At 44.2% G+C, this 26,887-nt stretch overlaps 1 protein-coding gene across 12 annotated transcripts in view; it reads left to right on the top strand.

Moving 5' to 3' along the window:
- The first annotated feature begins 10,124 nt into the window (after positions 1 to 10,124).
- The window catches only part of ERCC6L2 (ERCC excision repair 6 like 2), a 57,201-nt gene continuing 40,438 nt past the window's right edge, over positions 10,125 to 26,887 (top strand). For 2 of the 12 annotated variants that reach the window (XM_077936058.1, XM_077936061.1), the window contains exons 1-8: positions 10,177 to 10,517; positions 14,854 to 14,914; positions 15,113 to 15,537; positions 19,271 to 19,390; positions 21,947 to 22,140; positions 24,034 to 24,195; positions 24,590 to 24,797; positions 26,715 to 26,855. In XM_077936058.1, the coding sequence (XP_077792184.1) occupies positions 14,896 to 14,914; positions 15,113 to 15,537; positions 19,271 to 19,390; positions 21,947 to 22,140; positions 24,034 to 24,195; positions 24,590 to 24,797; positions 26,715 to 26,855 (1,269 nt within the window). In that variant the 5' untranslated portion in view covers positions 10,177 to 10,517; positions 14,854 to 14,895. The other 10 variants (XM_028748447.2, XM_077936060.1, XM_028748449.2 and 7 more) reach the window with 9 other exon arrangements.

The raw sequence follows: 26,887 nt of genomic DNA, 5'->3' as shown, positions 1-26,887 counted from the left end.
TGGGTGGCGCTTGGGTTAAACCACAGAGCCTAGGGCTTGCCGATCAGAAGGTTGGCGGTTTGAATCCCCGCGACGGAGTGAGCTCCCGTTGTTTGGTCCCTGCTCCTGCCCACCTAGCAGTTCAAAAGCACGTCAAAGTGCAAGTAGATAAATAGGTACCGCTCCGGAGGGATGGTAAACTGGGTTTCCGTGCGCTGCTCTGGCTCGCCAGAAGCAGCTTAGTCATGCTGGCCACATGACCTGGAAAAACTGTCTGTGGACAAATGTCGGCTCCCTCTGCCAGTAAAGCGACACGAGCACTGCAACCCCAGAGTCATCCGTGACTGGACCTAACGGTCAGGGGTACCTTTACCTTTAATATAACAAGTTATATTAAAGGATGCTGATTGATCCATCATTCTAAGAGTGTCCATTCATTGATTTGGTGTGCAAAATAGTACAAGACATCTGGGAAACCTACTATCCACAAAGTTAAACACTTCCCGGTTCAGAAAACCAGGCTCAGGGCGGCCATCAGCAAATTTAAAACACCTTATTGTTATCCACGTTTTATACTGTATTTTATGCTCTTTTTTGTTGCATCAATTAATTCAGAATTCAAAAATCAATTTAGGGGGAACTCCATCCAATAAACTTTAGATGATCACCAGGGCTAGCTGGCTAAATTACCGTAGTCCTATTTGGGCCAGCGAGGAGACCAGGGGAGAACTAGCTGTGGGATCCCAGAGCGGGTAATCTTCATAAAAAGGGGAGGGGGAGGGAAGGAAGGGGAATAAAAGATCAGGCTAAGTTCTAATTGAAAGCCAGGCAGAATAGCTCTGTCTTACAGGCCCAGCGGAAGGAAGTTAAATCCTGCAGGGCCTTGGTCTCATGGGACAGAGCATTCCACCAGGTCGGAGCCATCACTGAGAAGGCCCTGGCCCTGGTGGAGGATAATCTGACTTCCTTAGGGCCCGGGACTTCTAAACTGGTTATTCATGGACCTTAAGGTCCTCTGCGGGGCATACCAGGAGAGACGGTCCCGTAAATAAGGGTCTCATGCTCCACCAACTGGATGCCACTGTTGCCAACAATCTTAGTGGGGGTGACTGATTCCCTCTGTGGAACATCAGTTGTTGGCAATTTGGAGACAAGTCTATAAAGGTCCTGTAAGCCACTGAAAGGTTCTGATCCCTCTGTTTATTTACCTACATGTTATACAACTTTCCCTTAGGCTCTCAGTGAGGCTCGCTGGCTTTTTAACAGTTTGAACAATGGCTAAATGCCACTCTGAAGAAATTGCAGTTTGTAAAATGGCTGTGTGGTCTGAGTTAAGAATGCACAGGAAAATAATACACTTTGAAAACCCCACACATTATTTTTAAACTGGAAAGCCAACACCCAGAAATTTCAAAAGCTGCAGTTTGTGACAGAGGTTCTCCAAGATGTGCTTATTTGTCCAGAGGCTCTGGAAACACGGACATAAAACAATGGCTTTGAGTGCTTTAGGGGTTTAGATAGGAGGGGAGAGAATGGAATACTTCTGGGATGAATGGAGTCCAAACCTATGCATGTTTAAAAAGGTAAAGGTACCCCTGCCCGTAAGGGCCAGTCTTGACAGACTCTAGGGTTGTGCGCCCATCTCACTCAAGAGGCTGGAGGCCAGCGCTGTCCGGAGACACTTCCGGGTCACGTGGCCAGCGTGACATCGCTGCTCTGGCGAGCCAGAGCCGCACACGGAAACGCCGTTTACCTTCCCGCTTGTAAGCGGTCCCTATTTATCTACTTGCAGTGCACCCGGGGGTGCTTTCGAACTGCTAGGTTGGCAGGCGCTGGGACCGAACGACGGGAGCGCACCCCGCCGCGGGGGTTCGAACCACCGACCTTTCGATCGGCAAGCCCTAGGCGCTGAGGCTTTTACCCACAGCGCCACCCGCGTCTCCATATGCATGTTTACTCAGAGGTAAGTTCCACTGAGTTCAATGTAATATATTCCCACATAAGTGTTTACAGGATGGCAACCTCAGCGAACTGCAAATTAATATAATATTTTCAAACCTGAAAAATAAAGAAGATTGGCAAACATACCACATAAATCTAAGTTACAATTGTTGCAAAACCCTTATATAATAACATCCCATGCTGACTTTACAAAACAAGACAAAAATAGAATTCCATAAGCAAAGACATTTTAGCATGTTGTAGAAAAATCAACAAAAAAGCCCTAAGTTCAAAGTGCTAAAAGATTGTAAGCCTGCAGACAGGGCTCGTCTTTAGTGTTATTTATCATACAACACTTTGTTTTGCAAGAGCTTTAGAAACAATTACAACGAATAAACAAAGCACGTGGTTACTCAGATGTAATCCCCACTGCATTAAGTGCAGATTGTTCTCAGGGAAGTGTGCATAGAATTGCAATCTTAAGCAGGTTTGTAGACAAACAGGAGTGTGGAGGAGCTCTTAAAGGTAAAGGGACCCCTGACCATTAGGTGAGGTCGTGGCCGACTCTGGGGTTGCAGCGCTCATCTCGCTTTATTGGACAAGGGAGCCGGCGTACAGCTTCCGGGTCATGTGGCCAGCACGACTAAGCCGCTTCTGGCGAACCAGAGCAGCGCACAGAAACGCCATTTACCTTCCTGCCGGAGCGGTACCTATTTATCTACTTGCACTTTGACATGCTTTGGAACTGCTAGGTTGGCAGGAGCAGGGACCGAGCAACGGGAGCTCACGCCCTCGCGGGGATTCGAACCGCCGACCTTCTGATCGGCAAGCCCTAGGTTTAACCCACAGCGCCCCCGAGTGTGGAGGAGCCTTCTGTCTCAAAGAAGATGCAATGGTCAATGAAAATAGGAATTACTCCCATGATACTAATTATTTATTGCGGTACTTGTTTTCTGTCACCATAAATAAACATTTTTTGAGGTTAAGGGTGGTACTGAACACTATTCCTACTTAGAATAGACTCAATGAAGCCAACAGACATGATAAACCCAGGTTCATTACAATGGGTCTACTCTGAGTAGGACTTAGTTGAATACAACCTAAAATACATTTGTAATCTCCACAAAGCTTTTCCTGCAACTACTATGCCTTGTGGGAAAGTTCTGTTGTGTTCTTGGAACCATGTTCTTTCTGTCTTTTCCCCCCTTTTAAGTGAAGTAACTAACACATAATAAAAAAAAATTCTCTGAAGGATAATTAATTACTTTGATTCAATGGAACCAGAGTCACCATAGAAGTGAGCTTGTTTAACTTCTCCTCTAAGTGTTCACATGCTTTTTTTGAGAAAAAGAAAACAGGGCCATTCCGCATAAAAATCAGCTACAAATCCAATAGAACTGACAAGCGTCGTTACGTGGCCCATTCCAGGCAACTGTGTAAGTTGAGTGTTGCTGACATGATCCATTTATGGACAATATTTATTTAAGGACGCGATTTCAGAGTTTCTTCAGGTCACCCATTAATTAAACAGACACAGTGGGGAAATGAATCAACAGTACATAGCATTTGTAGAATCAAATACTTTCAAGATTACGCAAGCTGAAAGACACACCTTCCGATTTGCAACACATTTTGGAAAAGGTAATATTTCTGAGTGGCTAGGCAGATTTTTGGCTTGTTGGGAAAACATAAAGTGGCATATTATAGGTATATAAATTGAGTATAAAACTCACTATAACCTTTCTGACAACACACTTCAGCATTGGGAAAATACTTTTATTTTTAGAACTAAAGTGTCCTCTGAGAAAGACTAGCCTCATGATTTACAAAAAGGATTGTTGATCACTGTAGAATTACTGGAGATGCCCTAGATTGAAATGAACATTTGCTCAGTCTAAAGCTGCAATATTATCCTGTTTTGAAATATTTCTACATCATAAATCATAGTAACATTAGTCAGCATTTAAAACGCTACTGTGATATCCTTATATCTAGCTCCTTTAGTCCTGAGAATTTTCTAGATTGTCCCTGATCCAGAGTTTAAAAAAAGGTAAAAGAACCCCTGACAGTTAAGTCTAGTCGCAGATGACTCTGGGGTTGCGGCGCTCATCTCTCTTTACAGGCCGAGGGAGCCAGCGTTTGTCCGCAGACAGTTTTTCTGGGTCATGTGGCCAGCATGACTAAGCCGCTTCTGGTGAATCAGAGCAGCGCATGGAAACGCCATTTACCTCCCTGCCAGAGTGGTACCTATTTATCTACTTACACTTTTTGGTGGGCTTTCGAACTGCGAGGTTGGCAGCAGCTGGGACAGAGCAACGGGAGCTCACCCCTCGTGGGGATTCCAACCGCCGACCTTCCGATCAGCAAGCCCAAGGCTCAGTGGTTTAGACCACAGTGCCACCCGTGTCCCTTGATCCAGAGTTTACCAGGGGGCAAATAAAACCAACAAAACCAGGACCTGCATTTTTTCCATTTGTGTTAATTTGAACCATATTCTTAGGGTGCAATCCTCTGCACATCTTCCTATGACTTTTTTTTAAAAGATATTTATTAAAGTTTTCAAAATGTTACAAAAAGAAAAAAGAAGAAAATACAAAGTAAAAACAGTTAAAAACAATTCAATCTTTCCATATCTTATCTTTCATTTGCTTGTTCCCCAGACCTCCTCACACCTCCCTTTTTTGTATTCCAGTTCAATTAGTTGGTTCAGCAAATCCTTTCCCTCTTTGTTTTTATCCTAATCTTTAATCTTGATATATTATAACTTTAGATAATCACCTGTTAACAATCCATTTTTACACATTCCTTTATGACATTACTGCTAAAAACCACTTAACTTCAATCCAACATTATTCTATTATTCATTAATTTTGCAGTATTTCTGTAGATAGTCTTTAAATTTCTTCCAATCTTCTTCCACCAACTCTTCTCCCTGGTCTCAGATTCTGCTGGTCATTTCTGCCAGTTCCATATAGTCCATCACCTTCATCTGCCATTCTTCCAGGGTGGGTAGATCTTGTGTCTTCCAATACTTTGCAATAAGTATTCTTGCTGCTGTCGTGGCATACATAAAGAAAGTTCTATCCTTCTTTGACACCAATTGGCCGACCATGCCCAGGAGGAAGGCCTCTGGTTTCTTCAGAAAGGTATATTTAAATACCTTTTTCATTTCATTATATATCATCTCCCAGAAAGCCTTAATCCTTGGGCACATCCACCAAAGGTGAAAGAATGTACCTTCAGTTTCTTTACATTTCCAACATTTATTATCGGGCAAATGATAGATTTTTGCAAGCTTGACTGGTGTCATGTACCACCTGTATATCATTTTCATAATATTCTCTCTTAAGGCATTACATGCCGTAAACTTCATACCTGTGGTCCATAACTGTTCCCAGTCAGCCATCATAATGTTATGTCCAACATCCTGTGCCCATTTAATCATAGCAGATTTCACCGTTTCATCCTGAGTATTCCATTTCAACAGAAAGTTGTACATCCTTGACAAAGTCTTAGTTTTGGGATCTAACAGTTCTGTTTCCAATTTTGATTTTTCCACCTGGAATCCAATTTTCTTGTCCAAATTGTATGCCTCCATTATTTGATAATAATGAAGCCAATCTCGCACTTTGTTTTTTAGTTTTTCAAAACTCTGCAATTTCAATTTATCTTGTTCCAAAATTTCCCAATATTTCGGCCATTTGGCCTCCATATTGAGCTTTTTCTGAGCCTTCGCTTCCATCGGTGACAACCACCTTGGGGTTTTATTTTCAAGTAGATCCTTATATCTTATCCAGACATTAAACAATGCTTTCCTGACAATATGATTTTTAAATGCTTTATGTGCTTTGACCTTATCATACCATAAATATGCATGCCATCCAAATACATTATTAAAACCTTCTAAATCCAAAATGTCTGTGTTTTCAAGAAGCAGCCATTCTTTCAACCAGCAAAAAGCTGCTGAGTCATAATAAAGTTTAAGGTCTGGCAGGGCAAATCCACCTCTTTCCTTTGCGTCCGTTAGTATTCTAAATTTTATTCTAGGCTTCTTGCCCTGCCAGATAAATTTAGAAATGTCTCTCTGCCACTTCTTGAAACAGTCCATTTTATCCAAAATTTGCAATGTTTGAAACAGAAATAACATTCTAGGCAATACATTCATTTTTATCGCAGCAATACGGCCTAGCAGTGAAAGCTTCAAATTTGACCAAATTTCTAAATCTTTTTTCACTTCCGTCCAGCATTTTTCATAATTGTCTTTAAATAAGTTCCCATTTTTAGCTGTCATGTTAATCCCCAGGTATTTCACTTTCTTAACCACTGTTAAACCTATCTCATTCTGAAACCTCTCTCTCTCAATCACTGTTAAATTTTTCTCTAAAACCTTTGTTTTAAACTTATTCAGTTTAAATCCTGCAACCTGACCAAATTCTTGAATCAGTTCCAAAACTCTTTTAGTACTAGATTCTGGCTCCTGTAATGTCAATACTAAGTCATCTGCAAATGCTTCAGTTTGTACTGTTTAGCTCCGACTTGTATACCTTTAACCAACTGGTCCCATCATGGGAGTTGTAGTACAATTCCATCATGGGAATTGTAGTACAACATTTGGAGAGCCACAGATACCGTATTCTGATTTAGACAAAACAATGGCAGATGAAGATTGTGCTACATTTTAGGACAGGACAGGTTATGAGACAGTAAGCAAGAGTGTTAAAAACCAGAGGTCAGTGTGCTCATTAATCTGGCTCAGGGGTCAGCAAACTTTTTCAGCAGGGGGCCGGTCCCCTGTCCCTCTGACCTTGTGGGGGGCCAGACTATATTTTTTTGGGGGGGATGTGAATGAATTCCTGTGCCCCACAAATAACCCAGAAATGCATTTTAAATAAAAGGACACATTCCCCTAATGTAAAAACACGCTGATTCCTGGACCATCCGCAGGCCAGATTGAGAAGGCGGTTGGGCCAGATCCGGCCCATGGGCCTTAGTCTGCCTACCCATGATCTGGCTGATGGATTTATTTATATCTTGATCAGGAATATGGAACGAGAAATAGTTTAGAGAACCTAAATTTGTTTTCTATCCACATTTATTTTTAATATTGCTTATTCGGTCCAGTCATGACCGACTCTGGGGTTTTTGCTTTACTGGCCGAGGGAGCCAGCGTACAGATTCCGGGTCATGTGGCCAGCATGACTAAGCCACTTCTGGTGAACCAGAGCAGCACATGGAAACGCCGTTTACCTTCCCACCAGAGTGGTACCTATTTATCTACTTGCACTTTGACGTGCTTTCGAACTGCTAGGTTGGCAGAAGCTGGGACTGGACAACGGGAGCTCACCCCGTTGCGGGGAATCAAATCACCGACCTTCTGATCGGCAAGCCCTAGGCTCTGTGGTTTAACCCACAGCGCTACCCGCATCCCAAAAACTAGGAGATCCACAGGTTCCACTGAGATCTGAACTTGGATCGCTGGATTCAGAGTCTAGAGTGCTAACCATTATACTATGGAACCAGTCTTATTCTAATTAAGTATATTCTATTTTAGATGTGTTGCACAGTCAGTTTTAAGGTAGGTGAGGAAGAATGAACCATTATACATATTGGTAACATGCAACTGGCCTCAGACAAAGTAGTCTGTGATATTACAATATCTGGGGTAGTTCAAATATGAAGAATACCAATCCTGATACCAGCAATGAATACCTTTTAAATTCCCTGCAACTCTGCTGTGTTGCCTCAAACACAGGATAAGAAAATGGTGAATATGTTTGCAGCTGGCGGAAAACCGAGGACACACGATCTGCTTCCTGCGTATTGCAAGAAAAATGAATCCATGCATCTTTCATATGGTTAAATGTACAGCATGTGCTGTATGGTCAACTGTTTTATTTATATATTTAATTTGTATTCCCGCTTTTCACCAAATGGTCCTCAAGGTGGCTCACTGTGATCAAACAAATACTGTAATAAAATACAACTAAAACAGCAATAGAGCACCAAGTAAAGAACATTAAAACATGCAAGTAAAACATTAATTCAGTCAATCAAAGACAACCAAGTAGAGCATATTTTGAAGTCCATTTATAGGTCTGCCTAAATAAAAACATTTCAGGTTGCAATCCTAACCCCTGAATTCAGCAGGACTAATTTATGTGCAAACATAACTGCACAAAATTCCAAACACGAGGCTTATGATCTGTTGTTCCCTAGAACTGCCACTCCCCTTTGCCCACAAGGTGTGTGTTTTTTGGTCTATTTACCATATATTTTCAGCAAAGAAAACCACCAAGAACACACCTGTCCATACAAAGGGACCCCCAGCTTAAGGTACTCAGTATGCATTGTGTTCTGCAACCACTTCCTAATTCCCAAGCATTATGTATCTATGCACACACCCCTCCGTGCTTTTTTTTGTATCAGCATGGATTTGGTGGCATATTAAGTTCAAATAAACAAAAGTACTTAAAAAAATTAAATACAGAATATTGTTGGTCCTCAAGGACAGTAAGAATTTTCCTGATTAGTGCAGCTAGCTGGTTTTCTAAGACCCCATGGAGGGCAACATATATAATTTCTCAAGGGCAGGCAAATCCCTATTGTTTATTTTATCAGCATTTAATGTCATAAATGGACCTACGGTATGTTCACAGATCACATTTAAGTAAGTGTATTTCTTGTGGCATTGCTTCAGAATGGAAGTAGTCAAATTTCCAATTGTTTGTATATTTTGGCTAGTGCCAGTTCGTTGGTACTCGATTACATTTGATTTTGAGCAACCTCCCTTCAATTCCAAAACAGCTAGCGTGAAATCCGAGTAGAGATTTCCTTGTGCTGCAATAGTACTCTGATGGTTCATGTTTTGAGGATTAACCAGCTATAAACCATCTTTCATAGCTTCTGTTAAGACCGTGGTCTTCTCCAGAGACAAATGGATCAAATATCTGCTACGTTTGGAACTGGAAATCTCTACAGGGGAAACCATAGTCTCATTTCGAGGCTGTAAATCAATTATCCAGCGCCAGATTGGTGTGATTACTATTGCAAAGTCATAGAAGAGCAAATATGGAACACCCATACTTTTCCTTAGACACAAGGGCATTATTATTAATTATTCCTATTAAAATTGCCTATGGCTACTTGAATTATCTTGCTTGACTGCACAACATCACGAGAGCACTATTAAAAGGGAAGCTTTTAATATTTGATGTATTATTGCATTTTAATATTTTGCTGGAAGCCACCTAGAGTGGCTGGAGAAACCCAGTCAGATGGGTGGGGTATAAATAATTGTAATTATAATTATATGAATGATGGTAAACTGGAGTCCGAGCAGCAGCTTCCCCAAGGGTTGGGCTTCCCATTATAACTTAAGCTCAGAAAGCTAATCTAAGGAGTCCAAATTCAGCAGTGGGTTTGGGAGCAGACAAAACACAGAACTGCTGTTGAAAGGCAATTTCACAGCAGCACAGCAGGCAGAAAACCGGCAGGTGCAGCGTTTTCCCCCAGGATGGCGGTGCACTGATAGGCTGCACCTGTTGAATTTCTGCCTGCCTAGACGCTGCTGAATCACGAAGCTGCCAGAAGGCAGCTCTAGGCGCAACAACTGCTCAGTAAAGCGGCTTTATTATTTTTATTTTTTCTTCACACAGCTCCTTGGCTTTGACTCCTTTATTCCTGCGGTCTGAGCTCCAGCCGCCGCGCCAAAGGAGCAAGCGGAGACCACGAGCGAGCACAGCACCTCCGACCTCCCTGAGAGCAAAGCCAGAACTGAAGGCAGCCGGGGAAGCAGCAAAAGGGGTGAGGGGAAGCACCAAACCTCGTTATCGCGAGAATTGGCCGCGCGAGCCGGCATCAAAAGCCGTTCGTTTTCCCACTAGAGATAGGAAAAAGTGTAGAGTTTCTTAAGAGCAGGAACTCCTGCCTGCTCCTCTCCTTGCCTTGGGCAGCCTTCTTCTGCTCGGCCCCACCATCGTGCCCTGTCGGAATTCTCCTCCTTCGGCGCCGACAAGCGAGGGTGAGACAAGGAAGGGGAAATGGAGCTCGAATAACAACCATAGACTCCGAGGCCGGGCGGCCGACTCTGTACTTTAAGTCTAGGGCGATTTCATCCTGAGAGGAGAAGCTCTGTGGAGACCAGGACCCCGCGAGACCGCGGCCAGATCTCGCGAGACCTTGCTGCTCCCTTCGAAATAGGGGAGCTTTGAAACCCCGGAAGTGGCAGAAGCTGCGGCGGCTCCTCGGCACGTGAGTTCGGGGCTTTTGCCTCGCGCGGGGAACTTCCTTTCCCCCAGCCCGGAAGTGCCCTTTAATTCCAGTTATTCCTGCCTATATCTTAATGCTAAAACAATGAACAGGGCTGACTACTGCACTCGACACCAAGAGAATGTCAACAATTATATGAAATGTTGTTTACAGGTAATGTCACCTGTAAATAAACCATAAACTTCCATTGAAAATGGCAAAAGTAGTTTCTTTCCCAAATAGGTTGAAGCTTGTGAGCCCTGCCCATGTTTCCTAAGGAGATTTAACAAACTGAAGGACGTCGTCCTCTTTCTATGCTCCTCCCGAAGGAAACATGCAGATGGGGACAGGTAAGTTTCTACATTTTTTTGTATTAGTGGGTCTGGGGGGTAGGAACTAGGTACGTGCAAATAGACTAGTTATTGGCTCACCTTTATACCTTTAAGCCGCTTACATACCATCTTCTCTTGTATATCGTTTACACTACAAAGTTATGCCTTAACTATGCTTTCTCAGCCTATTTTTCGATTCAATTTTCCTTGTTCATTCGGTGCAATTCTGGTACAGTAGATTTTGACAGCTCAATGACTAAAGGTATTTAGCAACGAAATGCCGGTTTACCGGAATGAAGTCCGAACACTGAACCACTGGGATATCACAAGTGGACTCCTTATTTACTGCGTTTGCGATTGTTCAAGATAAAATATATTTTGGAAAGAGAAGAAATGAGCACTGAACCACTGACAAGTGAACTCTTTATTTACTGTGTTTGCTATTGTTCAAGATAAAACTGATTTGGGAAAGAAGCTTCTTTTGCCATTTTTATGGATGCTTACTATTTGTTTACAGACAGTTGCCTTGGTGATATTATCTTGTGCATCTTAATGCTGGCTTAGAAGAAGGGTCTCCTGCGTTGCCTTTCTGTGTGTTCTTGGGCTAAGGCTGCTCTAACCTGATGTCAGGGCTGCTGGGGAAATCTGTGGCCCTCCAGAGTTTGCTGCATTTCAGTTGCATTTTCAGCATGGTCAGGGGTGTTGTAAGTGCAGGGCCTTACCCTTCTTTCATGTCATATTCAAAGCTAGGATTTATGTTTGGGGGAGGGGTTAGGACACCCACCTGTTATTCTCCTCTGTCTGCTCTGTCTATCAGATTCAGAAGTCAAAAAATAAAATAAAAATTAACACCAGGGAGTACCTTTGCCACAGTTAACGAGTATATTTTGCAAAATTACAAAGAACACGCCTTTTCTCATCTTATTTTCTTTTTCATTTTTTTCTTGGATTTGCTGAAATGCTTCTTAGCATTTCCTTCTCCAATTCCTCCTTTCCCCCAAATGTGGTTTTTGTGTGCGCACTCAGTAAGCATTACCCATGAAGACGCTCCCCTGCCATCATCACCCTTAGCCAGGTTTTTACTCTCCGCAATGTACCAAATGACTGTTCTAGGGTACAAGGGGAGCATGGCTGAACAAGAGAGATGAGGAGAACCTTTTCTGTGATAGGATAGAAGATTTCTGCCTCCTTCACTAGATCTGCTATGTCCAGCTCTTTCACCTGCTCTTTACTGAATTTCTTCTCCTTCCACATGGTGTACCATAGTCCATCACTCAGTCGGGTTGCCAGTTGCATTGCTAGAATGCGCCACAACGTCATCCAAGTGACTTCAACAAGCATTTCAGTTTCAAACATTATGATTATTTCTACTTTTAGTTAAGTATTTTTATTTACCGTATTTTTCGCTCTATAATACGTACCTGACCATAACACGCACATCGTTTTTAGAGGAGGAAAACAAGGGAAAAAACATTCTGAATGAAACTGGATGTATCATTTTTGTGCTTCATGCTGTGGCCACAGACATGTGATCTGATGGTGAATTTGGGGTGACCCAATGCAAAGATCCTGAGAATCCCTGTGGATCCCTGCTTTGTAACCAGGTTTTTGCACCATTGCAGCCCCAGGCAACAGTGGGTGCGTGATTTTTTGGGGGCAGGCTGTAGCCATGGACATGCTATGTGATCTGATGGTGAATTTGGGCCGACCCAATGCAAAGATCCTGAGGATCCATGTGGATCCATGGTTTTTAACCACATTTTAAGTGGGGAGGGAAGGAAAAACACAGAATGGACAAGGAGCAGGAGAGGGGTGTGCAGAGAAGCAGCTGGCTAAGAATGCAGGAGAGGGGTATAACGGGAGGGAGGAAAGGAAGGCAAAAGTTTTCCCTCACCTACCCACCCAAGCCAGCCAGCTCTCTCTCTCTCTCTCTCTCTCTCTCTCTCTCTCTCTCTCCTCCTGCATGTTTTCACGGAGAGGAATTAGAATGAAGGACGATCCTTTCCTTTCCCCTCTGCTTGCCTGGAGGGGAGGGGCTTTCCCTCCTCTTTGTTCCGTTTGAGCAAACACAGCAAGGAAACAGAGGAGGGTGGGCAGTAAGACCCTGAGGCAGAATGCAGGAAAGCAGCCGCTTCCTCTTTTCAGGTTTCCCTTCTCCGAGACGAGACGCGCGATTTGATTTTTGCCTGATTTTTTTTTGGCCATTTGGCTCCAGGGACCACACATTCGCTCAATAACACGCACAGACATTTCCCCTTCCTTTTTAGGAGAAAAAATCTGCGTGTTATAGAGGGAAAAATACGGTATTTACTTGATGGAGGGGGGCAGCTGCCTCCCCCTGCCCCCTGGCTACGCCCATGGCCCTGTTGGTTCAGAACAGATAAAAGAAAGCACTTCTTCACACAGCGCATAGGTAAACTTTGGAACTTCCTCCTACAGGCGGCAGTGATGGCCACCAGCTTGGATAGCATCAAAAGACGAATAGATAAGCTCATGGAGGCTATTGGTGGCTACCATGATGACTATGCTAATGCTGCTGAATGCCAGTTGCTGGAAACCGCAGGAGAGGAGAGTGGTCTTCTGCTCAGATCCTGCCTGAGAGTTTTTTACAGGCATCTGGTTGGCCACTGTGAGAACAGGATGCTGTTGGCTTGGTCCAAGAGACGCTTCTTACGTTCTTACATTTACTGTCCAGAGGATGTGGTTAATGGGCGGCCTATAAATACCAATAAACAAATAGTCTTCAGCTTCTGCTTTCTTTCCTGCCACCTGCTGCTTGCTGATACAGTGCTACCTCGGGTTACATACGCTTCAGGTTACAGACTTCGCTAACCCATAAATATTACCTCGGGTTAAGAACTTTGCTTCAGGATGAGAACAGAAATCGTGCTCCAGCGGTGCAGCGGCAGCAGGAGGCCCCATTAGCTAAAGTGGTGCTTCAGGTTAAGAACAGTTTCAGGTTAAGAACGGACCTCCGGAACGAATTAAGTACTTAACCCGAGGTACCACTGTAATTGAGTCAGTTTAGTCACACACCAGCCCCTTTCTCAAGAGATGTTTAGGCTGCAGCTCACTGCACGCTTTACCTGGGCCAAAGTCCCTTTTCAGGGCATCAGACTGTCAGCATTTTATACTGATTTCCTGCAGACTGTTATTTCACGAAGAACCCCACTTCAGCTACGCTTGTCACCTTTAAAAAAATAATTATAATTGAGGGGGAGACTTTTTGTCCTAAGTGCAGAGCACTGTTATTCCCTCTCATGGGGATGTAGGAGAAGAGGGGCTGGTCTCTTAACTTGATATGATGCCTCACCTGAGATCTCCTAAAGCATGGATGACTAACCCGAATCCCTCCAGAAGATGCTCGACTACAACTGTTGATTGTGTGTCAAGACCCCACAGCCACCTCCTCGTTGGGAAATAACACACACAAGGACACGGATATTAGGTTTATGTTATTGGGCAAATGTGGCCACAACTTTATCGAATTACAGAATGTGAGCAGTAATGGCTTAGGCATTGATTGGACCTGACTATATCTGACTCCTGCCCGCTGCGCAGGGAGTCTGGTAAGGGTAAACCACTGGATGGAGGAGCCCTGTCGATGCATACCAACTCGAGCTCCCCCTGGTGTTCCTGTCGGGGTCGTGTCATGGCCCTAGCCCCCGACCTGGGCTTCGGACAAGATCAACACCCTGGATTCCTTTAACGGAATACCCTTAAGCTTGCCTAACCGCAACCCTAACAAAGTTGTGATGATTGCTAGGAGGTAGGTGAAAACCAAATGGCCAGTGCCAATTTGCCAAGTGGAAAAATTCCTACCAGGCCCCTCAATGGCCATAGCAAGGCCAGTGCCTAAAACCTGCAAAATAGGGAGGGCGGGAGCGCCTCTGCTTAAACGGACCCGGCCATGCCCCCCCCCCCCCCCGGCCAGCGATTGGCTGGCTGGGCTCTGACGTGGCTGGGATCCCCCGGGCAATGGGGGACAAAGTCCCCTGCCCCCGGTGGGGAGTGGGTGGCCACACAGTCCACCGGAACTCCTCCCCACTGGGAAGTGGAGCAGATCTGCTGGCTATACTGGCTGGGGCTGATGGCAGCTGGAACCCAACAACATCTTGAGGGACATACGGTAGTTTCCCCCTCCCCTAAAGTGAAAAGTACAGTTAGCTCAATGTGGTGCTTTTTTCCAGCATGGAGATGTCATTATTTGGAACACTATGTTATGATAGCATTTGTTTCGGGTGTTCCTTTATGGAGGTTAATCGTATGTTCGAAATGTTGGTTGATGATACTTGCCTTTTATCTTGTTAATACTATTTTTTTTGCTTATGCTTGTTTCTTTTCTCCCTTTCAGTTTTATAGGTATTTGGGGATCCATGCTTATCTATAACTAAGAATGTGTGATGATTTGGCAGGTGGGTGATTTATCTGTTACCTTGAAGAGAACATTGCTAGCATGTGTCTTGATGTTTGCAGGACTAATTTAAAACAGTTTGCATCCCAACTTTATGTGGGCTTATTCAGAAAAAAAATGAATAGAATTTAATTAAGTACACTCCACTGAATTTCATTCAGGTTGAAACAATATTTTTGTTGTATGTGATTTTTAACAGGCAGATGGCAAGTTGGAGATAAATGCCTTGCTCCTTTTCCTGAAAATGAGAAGCTTTGTGAAGCCACGATAACATCCTTGGAAACAGATGAAAATGGGAATTCTTTTGCAGTTGTATCTTTTAGGGGCTCTCAAGGACAGAAAATACTAGTAGCAAAACTCTGTAGTATCAAAACCAGTAAATATGCCCAGAAGAACTTAATATTTGATGACGAAGATTTGGAGAAGCCTCATTTCCCTGGCAGAAGATTTCCCTCATCTGCAGTTGACTATGAGCTGTCTAAGGATGGAGATCGGATCCCATACACAATTAATAGATACCTACGTGATTATCAAAGAAAAGGGGCCCTGTTTTTATATGGACACGCTGTTTGTGGTAACGGGTGCATTCTTGGAGATGACATGGGCCTTGGAAAAACTGTACAGGTATCTTACCTCCTCTCTGCTATTCTAAGGACAAAAATGTGTTGATGTCTGGAGCAGAGTAAAGAATTGGCTGGATTTTGTGAGGGTCTCTGGTGTTCATGATGATTTGTGCTCGTGATGATATTGGGCACTCACAAATTCTGTTGAGTTGCCAGTCATTTGAATGATTGTTCTTTCCTGCTTTTAATGGTTCTAAGTTTTTGCTTTACCTTACCATCTCTGTTGGGACACGGGTGGCGCTGTGGGTAAAAGCCTCAGCGCCTAGGGCTTGCCGATCGAAAGGTCGGCGGTTCGAATCCCCGCGGTGGGGTGCGCTCCCGTTGCTCAGTCCCAGCGCCTGCCAACCTAGCAGTTCGAAAGCACCCCCGGGTGCAAGTAGATAAATAGGGACCGCTTACTAGCAGGAAGGTAAACGGCGTTTCCGTGTGTGGCTCTGGCTCGCCAGATGCAGCTTTGTCACGCTGGCCACGTGACCCGGAAGTGTCTCCGGACAGCACTGGCCCCCGGCCTCTTAAGTGAGATGGGCGCACAACCCCAGAGTCTGGCAAGACTGGCCCGTAACGGGCAGGGGTACCTTTACCTTTTTACTACCATCTCTGTTTGCTCCGCTCATCAAGCCCGCTTACCCCTTTGTCAACTCCCCCTCCTTCATACCTGGCCAACCCTTTACACCTGACCCTTAGCATCTCAGCTATGTCTTTGCCTATCCACCCCACTTTGGTGAAATTCCAACATTGTGTTTGGTCTGTGCCAAGTATTGCAGCTTGTCAGGTGGAACGATCACCCTTTCCTCTCCAGAGGGGGAGGACAGGGGCGAAAAACCCATTGCGTGAACTTGTGAGGACAACTAAATTTCTCCTGCCCCTTGATTTGTTCTGCTTCTTAGTATTGTGTTTGTCTGTAGCTGCTTTGATAATATTTATACCTGTGGGTTAAACCACAGAGCCTAGGACTTGCCGATCAGAAGGTCGGCAGTTTGAATCCCCGCGACGGGGTGAGCTCCCGTTGCTCGGTCCCTGCTCCTGCCAACCTAGCAGTTTGAAAGCATGTCAAAGTGCAAGTAGATAAGTAGGTACCACTCCGGCGGGAAGGTAAACGGCATTTCCGTGCGCTGCTCTGGTTCGCCAGAAGCGGCTTAGTCATGCTGGACACATGACCCGGAAGCTGTACTCCGGCTCCCTCGGCCAATAAAGCGAGATGAGCGCTGCAACCCCAGAGTCAGTCACGACTGGACCTGGTCCCTTTACCTTTACCTTTATACCTGGGTTTTATAATTAAATAATTAACGAAATGAAACTTAGTAAGCCACAGCCACGTTTCTCTCCCCCCCCCCCCAGTTTTTCTCTCCTCAGTTGTGAGGCCTTTAGATGCTTCAGGTGTTTAAAAAAGACCTCTAGAAAGAATTAAGCTAATGATATTAATGAGAAAGTTGGGAGTCCATTCTTCTGTCCTGACCATGATATTTAATAAACCTGGAAGGCAAACAGATGGTGAGACTGGAGTGAGGTCTTTAATTTTCCAGAATTGTCACAAAGTGGGAAATAACTTAAGACAGTGATCATGAGTATACAGTCTCTATGCTTCCCTTTAAAAACAAGGCTGATTTCCTCTTGCTTTTTTTTATATTGCCTGTTGGGGAATTTTATTACACTCTTTCCCAGACACTGGTATATACCACTGATTGCAAAATGACAGTATGTGAGGAAAGATAGACTGTAAAAATGCTTTCTTGTCAGCGTGGGGAAGGAAGCCTGAAACATTATTTTCTCAGAATGGCAATTCATTCTTTCACTCCAAGGATGAAATAGCACTCTGCTGCGTGAGACATCCAGGGATTAAACTCCAGACTGGTTTTATTCTACAGCTTCTTTCCATAATTTACCACTTTCTCAAGAAAAAGTTTCCATGCATGGCTTGCCACCTATTTTGTGTGACATTATACTTGATAATAGCAGTGGTTCATGATGAGAACCAGGAATCCAATTAGAAACATCTTTTTCACAACAGTTTGAATTTCATTGTAAGCTGGAAGTGGATATGTGGACGAATATTTTCTTTTCTTTTTAAAAGTATTTTTCATGGAATTTTATCCACAGTACCCAAATAAAATAAAACTTCATGGGACAAATGCATAAAAACCAAGCTGAATCCAAACCAAGGCTGGCATGGGATGTTACATTTACAAGAAGAAACGATAAAGCTGGTTAATGGAGGGATATTTTAAACTTGCCTGTTTTTTTTCATCCTGGTCACCTAGCTGATCAGTAAAATTCTGGTTTAAGCAGGACTACTTTGTGAATCTGCTGCCAACCTATAATCTCTTGCCCACCTAGCAGTTCGAAAGCACGTCAAAGTGCAAGTAGATAAATAGGTACCGCTCCGGCGGGAAGGTAAATGGCGTTTCCGTGCGCTGCTCTGGTTCGCCAGAAGCGGCTTAGTCATGCTGGCCACATGACCCGGAAGCTGTACGCCGGCTCCCTCGGCCAATAAAGCGAGATGAGCGCTGCAACCCCAAAGTTGGTCGCGACTGGACCTAATGGTCAGTGGTCCCTTTACCTTTACTTTGTGGATGTGATTAAAGTAATATTGACTTTTAATGCTACAACAAGCTAAAGGCATTCTTGCATGTAACTAAATTTGTGAAATCAAAGCAAGTGCTGCAATTGACTTATATGGGTCATTTTCTGTGCCTACATGGATCTCTTTATAGCAAGGGTGGGGAATCTGTGACGCTTGATCTATTTTTGGGTTCCAGCTCCTATCCACCCCAGCCAGTGTGGCCAAGGGTCAAGGATGATAGGTGTTGCAATCCACCATCTGGAGGGCTGCTGTTTGCTACCCTTTATTTATATGCTGCCCATTCCATCTTGGGACTTGCATTAGAACTGGACGTCTGGTGGCTCCAGATGCCCTTTCTCTGATTCTGCCCAGGAAGAATGAGTCTTGTGCATCAATAAAAGGAATGAGATATTCCCAGCAGAAGAGGTTGGACTCTCTGTTACACTTGCCAACACAAATTACTTGCATTTGTTGTCAGGAGGACTCTCCTTTCTGCAACCTGCACATTTTAAGAAGGGCTAGTTGGCACATGTTTCATCATCTTGAGAGTTGGAGACTGTGACAGATGAAGAGTGTTTTGGGTCCCTTCCCTTGCTTAGCTGTGGGATGCTGTACAGTGGTACCTCAGGTTAAGTACTTAATTCGTTCCGGAGGTCCGTTCTTAACCTGAAACTGTTCTTAACCTGAAGACCACTTTAGCTAATGGGGTCTCCTGCTATCACCGTGCCGCCGGAGCATGATTTCTGTTCTCATCCTGAAGCAAAGTTCTTAACCTGAAGCACTATTTCTGGGTTAGCGGAGCCTGTAACTTGAAGCGTATGTAACCTGAAGTGTATATAACCTGAGGTACCACTGTATTTAGTTGCAGCAGTGGGGCTGGCTGAGGTTCTGTTGAGATTCCTTGTCTTTGGAGTCTTGAGGCAGTGTGTCTATACGAGTTCTGAGAAAACAAGTCTTACCAAACTGTCTTTCCCATTTGTTGTGAATCTTAACTGCTTTTTTGTGGAAAAGGCCATTTCACCAGTTGAACCATCATCAAATTCCTACTTGTTCCCACAGTTCTTTCGCTATGCGAACAGAGCTATGTAGTCTTCCGCTGTGCATCAGAGATTTGTTCGGAGTGCGATTTGGTTATTATTTTCTCTTAAACCCTTCAACTTGTGTTTCTTTCTAGGTTATTTCCTTTCTGGCCGCAGTGCTGCACAAAAAGGGGACACGTGCAGATATTGAAAATAACATGCCTGAATTTTTGCGAAGAACTATGAAAAAAGAAATGCCATCTGTTCCAAAGAAAGTAAGCTTAGGGGCATCTTGAAGATAAAACAGTACAAACCATTTTTAAATGGAGATACCGTATTTTTTGCACCATAACACTCACTGTTTTCCTCCTAGAAAGTAAGGGGAAATGTCTGTGCGTGTTATGGAGCGAATGCCTGCGGATGGCGGGGGGATCTGCTGCAGTCGTGAGCAGAGGATCCATGGTTCCCCTTCCTTCCCTCCTCCATGGCTCACTTTGAAACAGCAAAGCGGGAGAAGAGCCGCTGAGTGGGGAGGAGAGAGGGACAGAGAGCCTGCTTGCTTTAAAGGAGCAAAGCGGGAGAGGAGAGGAGAGCCTTCTCCTCTTATACCCCTCTTCTGCATTATTAACAGCATCCTTCTCCACCCACCCCACTCGTGTTCCTTGTCCCTTGAGTGCTTTTCCTTCCCTCCCCACTTAAAACATGGTTACAAAGCACGGATCCACATGGATCCTCAAGATTTTTGCACTGGGTCACCCCAAATTCACCATCAGATCACATAGCATGTCCATGGCTACAGCTTGCAGCAAAAAAATCACTCACCCACTGTTGCCTGGGGCCGCAGTGGTGCAAAAACGTGGTTACAAAGCATGGATCCACATGGATCCTCAGGATTTTTGCACTGGGTCACCCCAAATTCACCATCAGATCACATAGCATGTCCATGGCTACATCTTGCACCAAAAAAATCACACACCCACTGTTGCCTGGGGCTGCAGTGGTGCAAAAACGTGGTTACAAAGCATGGATCCACATGGATCCTCAGGATTTTTGCATTGGGCTACTCCAAACTCACTGTCAGATCACATGTCTGTGGCCACAGCATGAACCACAAAAATCATACATCCGCTGTTTCGTTTAGAATATTTTTTTTCCTTGTTTTCCTCCTCTAAAAACTATGTGCGTGTTATGGTTGGGTGTGTGTTATAGAGCGAAAAATATGGTATGCTTTATGTATGTGAGGTTCTATGGACCACAATTACACAGCGTGACCCCCGCAATATATTATAGAATATGGTGGTGGTTGTTGGTGGCATGGAGAACTCTGATCCATAGGCTTCTTCCATCTCCTCTGATAATTGAAGGACCATTTGCTGACCCTTCCAGTAGCTTGGAGAATAATTGCGCTTGCCTGGAAAACATTTTTGTGACCCCCAATAGAGCCTAAGCAATCTCAACAGGCTTCAGATAATTTAATTGGGCTCTTGGTTCCTAACAAGCAGCTGAAGGGGGATATGTTTCACTTCCCCATTAATATACAGGGGGGTTCTTCCACCTTCTTGTCTCTGTACTTCTCACTCCTAGTTGGGCTGGCCTTCGCCATGACACTTCTAGGTTCCGCTTCCTGGCCTAACTTTTGTTCCTACCTCTTTCTTAGTCAGCTGTGTTAAAATCCCTAGGTGCTTGGTAACAGGAGGCAGACAGATCTTCCTTCCCTGCTTTTGAGAGGGTGACTTTCCAAGGTTGATATAAATTAAAAGCAGTGGCTTTTGAGGATTCCACCTCCATCACCACAAAGAGTCTGCTCTCAAACTTTGCTTGTCACCAGATTTTGGCTAGGAGCCAACTGACACTCTTCAACTGTCGGCATTCCCTTGCCATCTGTTCTTCCCCTCGTCTTGGGGATTTTCCAGGTTTGCTCCAAGTAGGCATGCTTAAAGCTTGCATGTTCCTGAGCAAAAATGGGGAGGGGGTGTTCCGCCAACTGGCAGGCCTCCCTATGGGCTGCTTTAGGCCTCAAGAGATTCAAATTACTGTATTTTTCGCCCTATAGGATGCACTTTTCCCCCTCCCAAAATGAAGGGGAGATGTGTGTGCGTCCTGTGGGGCGAATGCAGACTTTTGCTGAAGCCTGGAGAGCGAGAGGGGTCAGTGCGCACCGACCCCTCTTGCTCTCCAGGCTTCAGGAAGCTCTGCGCAGCCCTCGGGAGCCCGGCGTGAAGTCGCACCGGGCTCCCGACGGCTGCGTGGAGCTGCCTGCACCCCCGGGCTTCGCGCAGCTCCGCGCAGCCATCCGGAGCCCGGCGTGAAGTCGCGCTGGGCTCCTGATGGCTTCGCGTAGCTGCCTGCAGCCCTGGGCTTCGCCCAGCTCCGCGCAGCCATCCGGAGCCCGGCGCAAAGTCGCGCCGGGCTCCCTAGGCTTGCGGATAGCAGGCTGTTCTGGGGGCTGGGGTCGGGGGAAGCTCGGGCTTCCCCCGCGCCAGCCCCGCGCCTGGGGGGGAAATAATTATTTTTTTCTTTAATTCCCCCCCCAAAAACCCTAGGTGCGTCCTATGGGGTGGTGCACCCTAAGGGGCGAAAAATATGGTACATAAGCTTGCCATAGAAACAAGATGGTGGCTACATTGAAAGAAACTCTTCTGACTGGGTCTTAATGAGCTTGAAGGACCTTTTTTTTCTGGGTTTCTCTCATTGTGCTGTGCCCAGGCTGCTGAAAAGTATAGGATAGCATAGGAATATTAACAGTGTGGGGGGTTTTGTACTCAGTCGCAGCTTGTATGTATTCAGCACCTTGTATCTGTTCAGAAACCACATCACATTCTCCTTTCCAGCCTTTCCTGATAGTGGCACCCCTGTCTGTCCTGTATAATTGGAAAGATGAATTGGATACCTGGGGCTATTTCAAGGTGATAGTTCTGCATGGCAATAGAAAGGACTACGAAATGAGTCGAATCAAGCAGGGGAAATGTGAAGCCGCACTAACAACATATGAAACCCTTCGCCTTTGTTTGGATGACCTTAACAGGTAACACAATTCTAAAAATTACCTCTACTGCAGACAATGAATGTGGGGTTGTTGTTGTTGTTACATCCTAAAGGTACTCTTGCAATCCCAGGACACCAAATGCCTGAAACCTTTGGGAGAAATAAGAGAAAATGCATTGAGCATATATATTGTGGCTGTAATCCTATGCACACAAGTCGTCAGTGGTTCCATTGCAAACGGTGGGACTTAATTTTCAATTAAACATGCATAGGAGAATGAAAATGTCTTCTACTGCATTGCAGAAATATATGCGCAAAGGGGAAACGGTCAAATTTTTGCTTGGAGTGGAGAAATACCTCTCTAGAGTTTTTTAATTGCAACGAGTGAGATTTGATGAAGTCTGGGGCAGGGAACATTTTGGCAACCACCAGTCAGTGGGAGGGTGTAGGGGAAAGGGCTGTAGCCAAAAACACCACTCTCACTCTAGGCAAGCTTCAGTAATGTAATAGAACCGTGATATTTCTGAAATGTGAAACATTTAGCGCTTTTATTAAATGCTAGCCCTATTTCTTCATGTTATTTTGAAAACTTTATTAGACTGAGCACCAACCCTAACTTCTCCCCTAAAGTATGAATCACTCTGAAATGGATTCTTGCTGGATGGCAAATAATGTATTGTACTTGGTTTAATCTCCCGGCCATCAGTTCTAAGTCATTCCGAATTGGTGCGATCAAATGTTATCTGGCCCTGCCTGTTGCTGTTAAGTTATGGCTCTTATGGACTTCTTTGGATAATTACAAAATCCTAGCTGAAAGTTATATTCAGTTTTTCTCCCTGTCTCCCTTCAAAGATATACCCTTTCTCCCTAATACAAAAATCAGTTCTTTTCTCTTGCTCTTTGAAAGGAGTGTCAAGAATTTCGCTGTAGGTACAAATAAGCAGGAAAGTCTGGTCATGGTCAGTTGGCACAACCCAGTCAGATGGGTGGCAAGCAAGCAAATATCTATCTATCTATCATCTATCTATCTATCATCTATCTATCTATCTATCTATCTATCATCTATCTATCTATCTATCTATCTATCATCTATCTATCTATCATCCATCTATATCTATCTATCTATATCTATCTATCTATCTATCTATCTATCTATGTATCATCTATCTATCATCTATCTATTCCCAGGGAAAGACAAGCCAGGTCTCTCTGATCAAGCCAGGTACCTTGGCCTCTCCAAATGGGCCCTGCTGGCTGACCTAAGACCATATTGGGTGTTCTGCAAGCTTGCAAGTACTATACTGCGCTTGGCACCAGTTCCCTGAGGCGTGGACAGTGCTGACTTAAAATGCCCTTGTCCAGTTCTGTCAGTACTGACATCTGTGCTGGAGGGGATGTCAATGGGTGCTTCTCTCTGAGAAAACCAAGCATGCTATGTCCACAAGCCAAGGAGGCTCAGGGGAGAGGTTGACTCCCGTGAGTGGAATGGTCTGTATTTTCCCCTTACCTGTTTCTTCTTCAAGCTTGTATGAGGGGCTGGGTTTGGGGGTCGTCATCGTCATCCATATAATTTATTACCACCAAATTTCTGAGGGTGGTGGAACAGCCAAAAGGGTATTTGTAGGGAAAGTGAGGTATTTGGGGCTTGAGCCATGACAAACATGTAATATGGAGCATAAATAGGAGGGAGAGCATTGAAACTTTTTTTTTTAACTTTTCAGCTACATTTAAAAAAACCAACTTGCTGTATTTTTTATCCCCTCTCCTTTTTTTGTTTTGATACTCTGTATTCTCATTCTCCCAGAACCATGGAAAGTTCAGTCTTGAGTGTCATTGTTTTGCATAATATGGGAAACCTCATTGGCAATAGCTCATGAAATAATATATCTGGAGGATTTAGGGAGGCTCTCATAATTTCTGGTTGTTTTCCCAGCTTAGAGTGGTCGGCTGTCATTGTAGATGAAGTGCATAGAATCAAGAATCCGAAATCACAAATAACCCAGACCATGAAGGCGCTAAAGTGCAAGGTTCGATTGGGACTTACTGGGACGATTTTGCAGAACAACATGAAGGAACTTTGGTGTGTCATGGACTGGTAAGCACAATAAAAGTGAAGCTTGCAAGTATAGGTTGAACGCTCATTCACTGTTGATGCCATTCTATTATTTATCTACATACACAGATAGTGTTTTTGCACAGTGTTTTAGTTATGGCACGGCCAGTTTTATAAATGCTCCAATATTACATTTCAGTCCCTCTTAGGGGTACATCCTCAGGTACCTAGAAAATGAACATATTTAAAAGTATGCATGGGAATTTAGTTAGCCAGCAGATGGAACACAACAGCAGACAGAGAATCTGGATCTTCGGTTGTAGAATCCTACTGGATATTTGAGTGCTGGAGTGACACACAAGAAATCACAGCAGATGGAAGAAAGAGGTCACAACAAGAATGACAATATGTCTACTGATTTTTTCCTGTCTCTTAGGGCTGTCCCGGGACTTTTGGGTAACGAAGCGCGCTTCAAGAAGGAATTTTCTGATCCAGTAGAACATGGTCAGAGGCACACTGCAACCAAAAGAGAACTGGCAACAGGTCGAAAAGCAATGCAGAGGCTAGCTCAGAAAATATCTCGCTACTTCTTAAGGCGTACAAAGGCTCTTATAAATGATCAGCTGCCCAAGAAGGAGGACAGAGTAAGAGTGATCAGCTACAATAAATTTGTCTATAGCTTTTCAATGTGGATTTAATGAAATTTGGCACTGTGGTATAAACCACTGAGCCTTGGGCTTGCCAGTCAGAAGGTTGGTGGTTTGAATCCTCATGACGGGGTGAGCGCCCGTTGCTCAGTCCCTGCTCCTGCCAACCTAGCAGTTCGAAAGCATGCCAAAAAGTGCAAGTAGATAAATAGGTACCGCTCCGGTGGGAAGGTAAACGGTGTTTCCGTGCGCTGCTCCGTTTCACCAGAAGCAGCTTAGTCATGCTGGCCACATGACCTGGAAAAAACTGTGGACAAATGTTGGCTCCCTCAGCCAGTAAAGCAAGATGAGTGCCACAACCCCAGAGTCATTCATGACTGGACTTAACTGTCAGGGGTCCTTACCTTTACCTTACCTTGTAGACATCTGGGGTGGGTGGGAGATCCAGTCTGTCTTTTGCATGTGGGAATGCACATGCGCAGCTGTGTTTGTGCACTGGACTGGGGCTGGTGGGGCTGTCAGGTGCAGTTATGGGAAATCCATTTGCTGTTAGCAGTGCTCTTCAAATACATAGGCACGAATGGGTCTAGAGAAGGACTGGATCGTCTCCTTGATTGCTAAAATGTTTTTTTCTAGTAATTTTAGTATTGTGAGTCAGTGTAAGGAAAGGATCGAATACTGCTGTTAAGCAATATTATTTTTGTCATTTGCAATTTTTCTCAATGTGGGACTTTCCACAGACAAATGATTTTTCACATCTAACCTTTCATATTTTGTCCAGAATTTGTAATTACAAGCCCAAATAACTCCCATAGCTCAGTCTGCAAGCTTAACGTCTTTAGTTCCCATGCAAAAATTTGTTAATGGACCGGAGTTCTGAAGACACTTAAAAGACTAGCGAGAGGCTTTTTGCTCTCATACTTTCTTTTCTTCTGATAAATGCATGTAAAAACCTAATTGAATTGTTAAATGGAAAAAGACTGCCTGGGCTTGGCATCACCATTGTGAAAGAGTGCGTGCATTTCACATGTCTTGCCTTGTACGTTGAGCACACGAGTACATTTTAGAGAAGACACAATCACACACACTTTTAATAAAGATGCACGTTTGTCTGCTGCTTTCCCTTCCTTATTTATACCTACCTTTTAGCCAAAGCCTGTAATAATACAGTCTAAACTGGGCTTTCTAAAGAGAAGATTAACAGCAACGCCACTCGGCTGCCTTTAATCTTGCAGCTTTCATTTCATTTCATTCTCTTGATAATGCGAGTATATGTTCAAGATACTTTTGGATTATTATAGCACAGCATGGTGCTGCTGCTTTGTGGGTGGCCTGAATTCAGGAGTGATCCTGGGATTTCTGCATCCTGCTGGTTGAGACCAAAAGATGTCATGGAGATGCCACCCATGGTCTTTGAGAGGAAGGATAAAGTTTGTCATACCACTGTACAGAGCCCCTCCCTCCTACACCAGCAATTCAGAATGTCAATGGATATCTAAAGAGCTGGCTGTTTCTCTTTATCCTCTTTGTCTGCTTTAGTGTTCTGCAATAGTATGTGCCAGGAAATGGCAAAATTGATCTTTTAAGTGGTTCGAAATCTCCGTAGCCTTACATCGATGCATTTTGAGTCCTTTCCTCTCCAGCACATACTGATTGCAGATTGAGAAGGATTGCCACAATTTAACTTTCATATTCATGACAGATTGTGTCATTTAAATCTAAGATATTAGCCAACGACACCCCCCCCTTTATATGGTGCTAAAGTTTACATTTATTTTGCAACAACAATGAAACATCGCGTTGAGTTGGGCTGTGCCTGTCATGATCATTGTCTTCTTGCAATTGTTCATAATAGCTTAACATTTTTATTTGTGGATTTTTTCTTCCCCCCCATTTTGCATTTTATCCTGCCAGATGGTTTATTGTTCTCTGACCGAGTTCCAGAGAGCTGTGTATAAGACTGTGCTGGAGACAGAGGATGTGCAGTTGGTGCTGCGAGCAGGGGAGCCGTGCAGCTGCAACAGCGGTCGCAAAAGGAAATATTGCTGCTACAAAGTAAGATGTTTGGACATGTTTAATTGTATTGC

This window comes from Podarcis muralis, chromosome 11, assembly GCF_964188315.1.
Source record: "Podarcis muralis chromosome 11, rPodMur119.hap1.1, whole genome shotgun sequence".
In the NCBI taxonomy this organism is placed as follows: Eukaryota; Metazoa; Chordata; class Lepidosauria; order Squamata; family Lacertidae; genus Podarcis; species Podarcis muralis.
The sequence above is the reverse complement of the archived record's forward strand: the minus strand, read 5'-3'. Positions and strand labels throughout refer to the sequence as shown.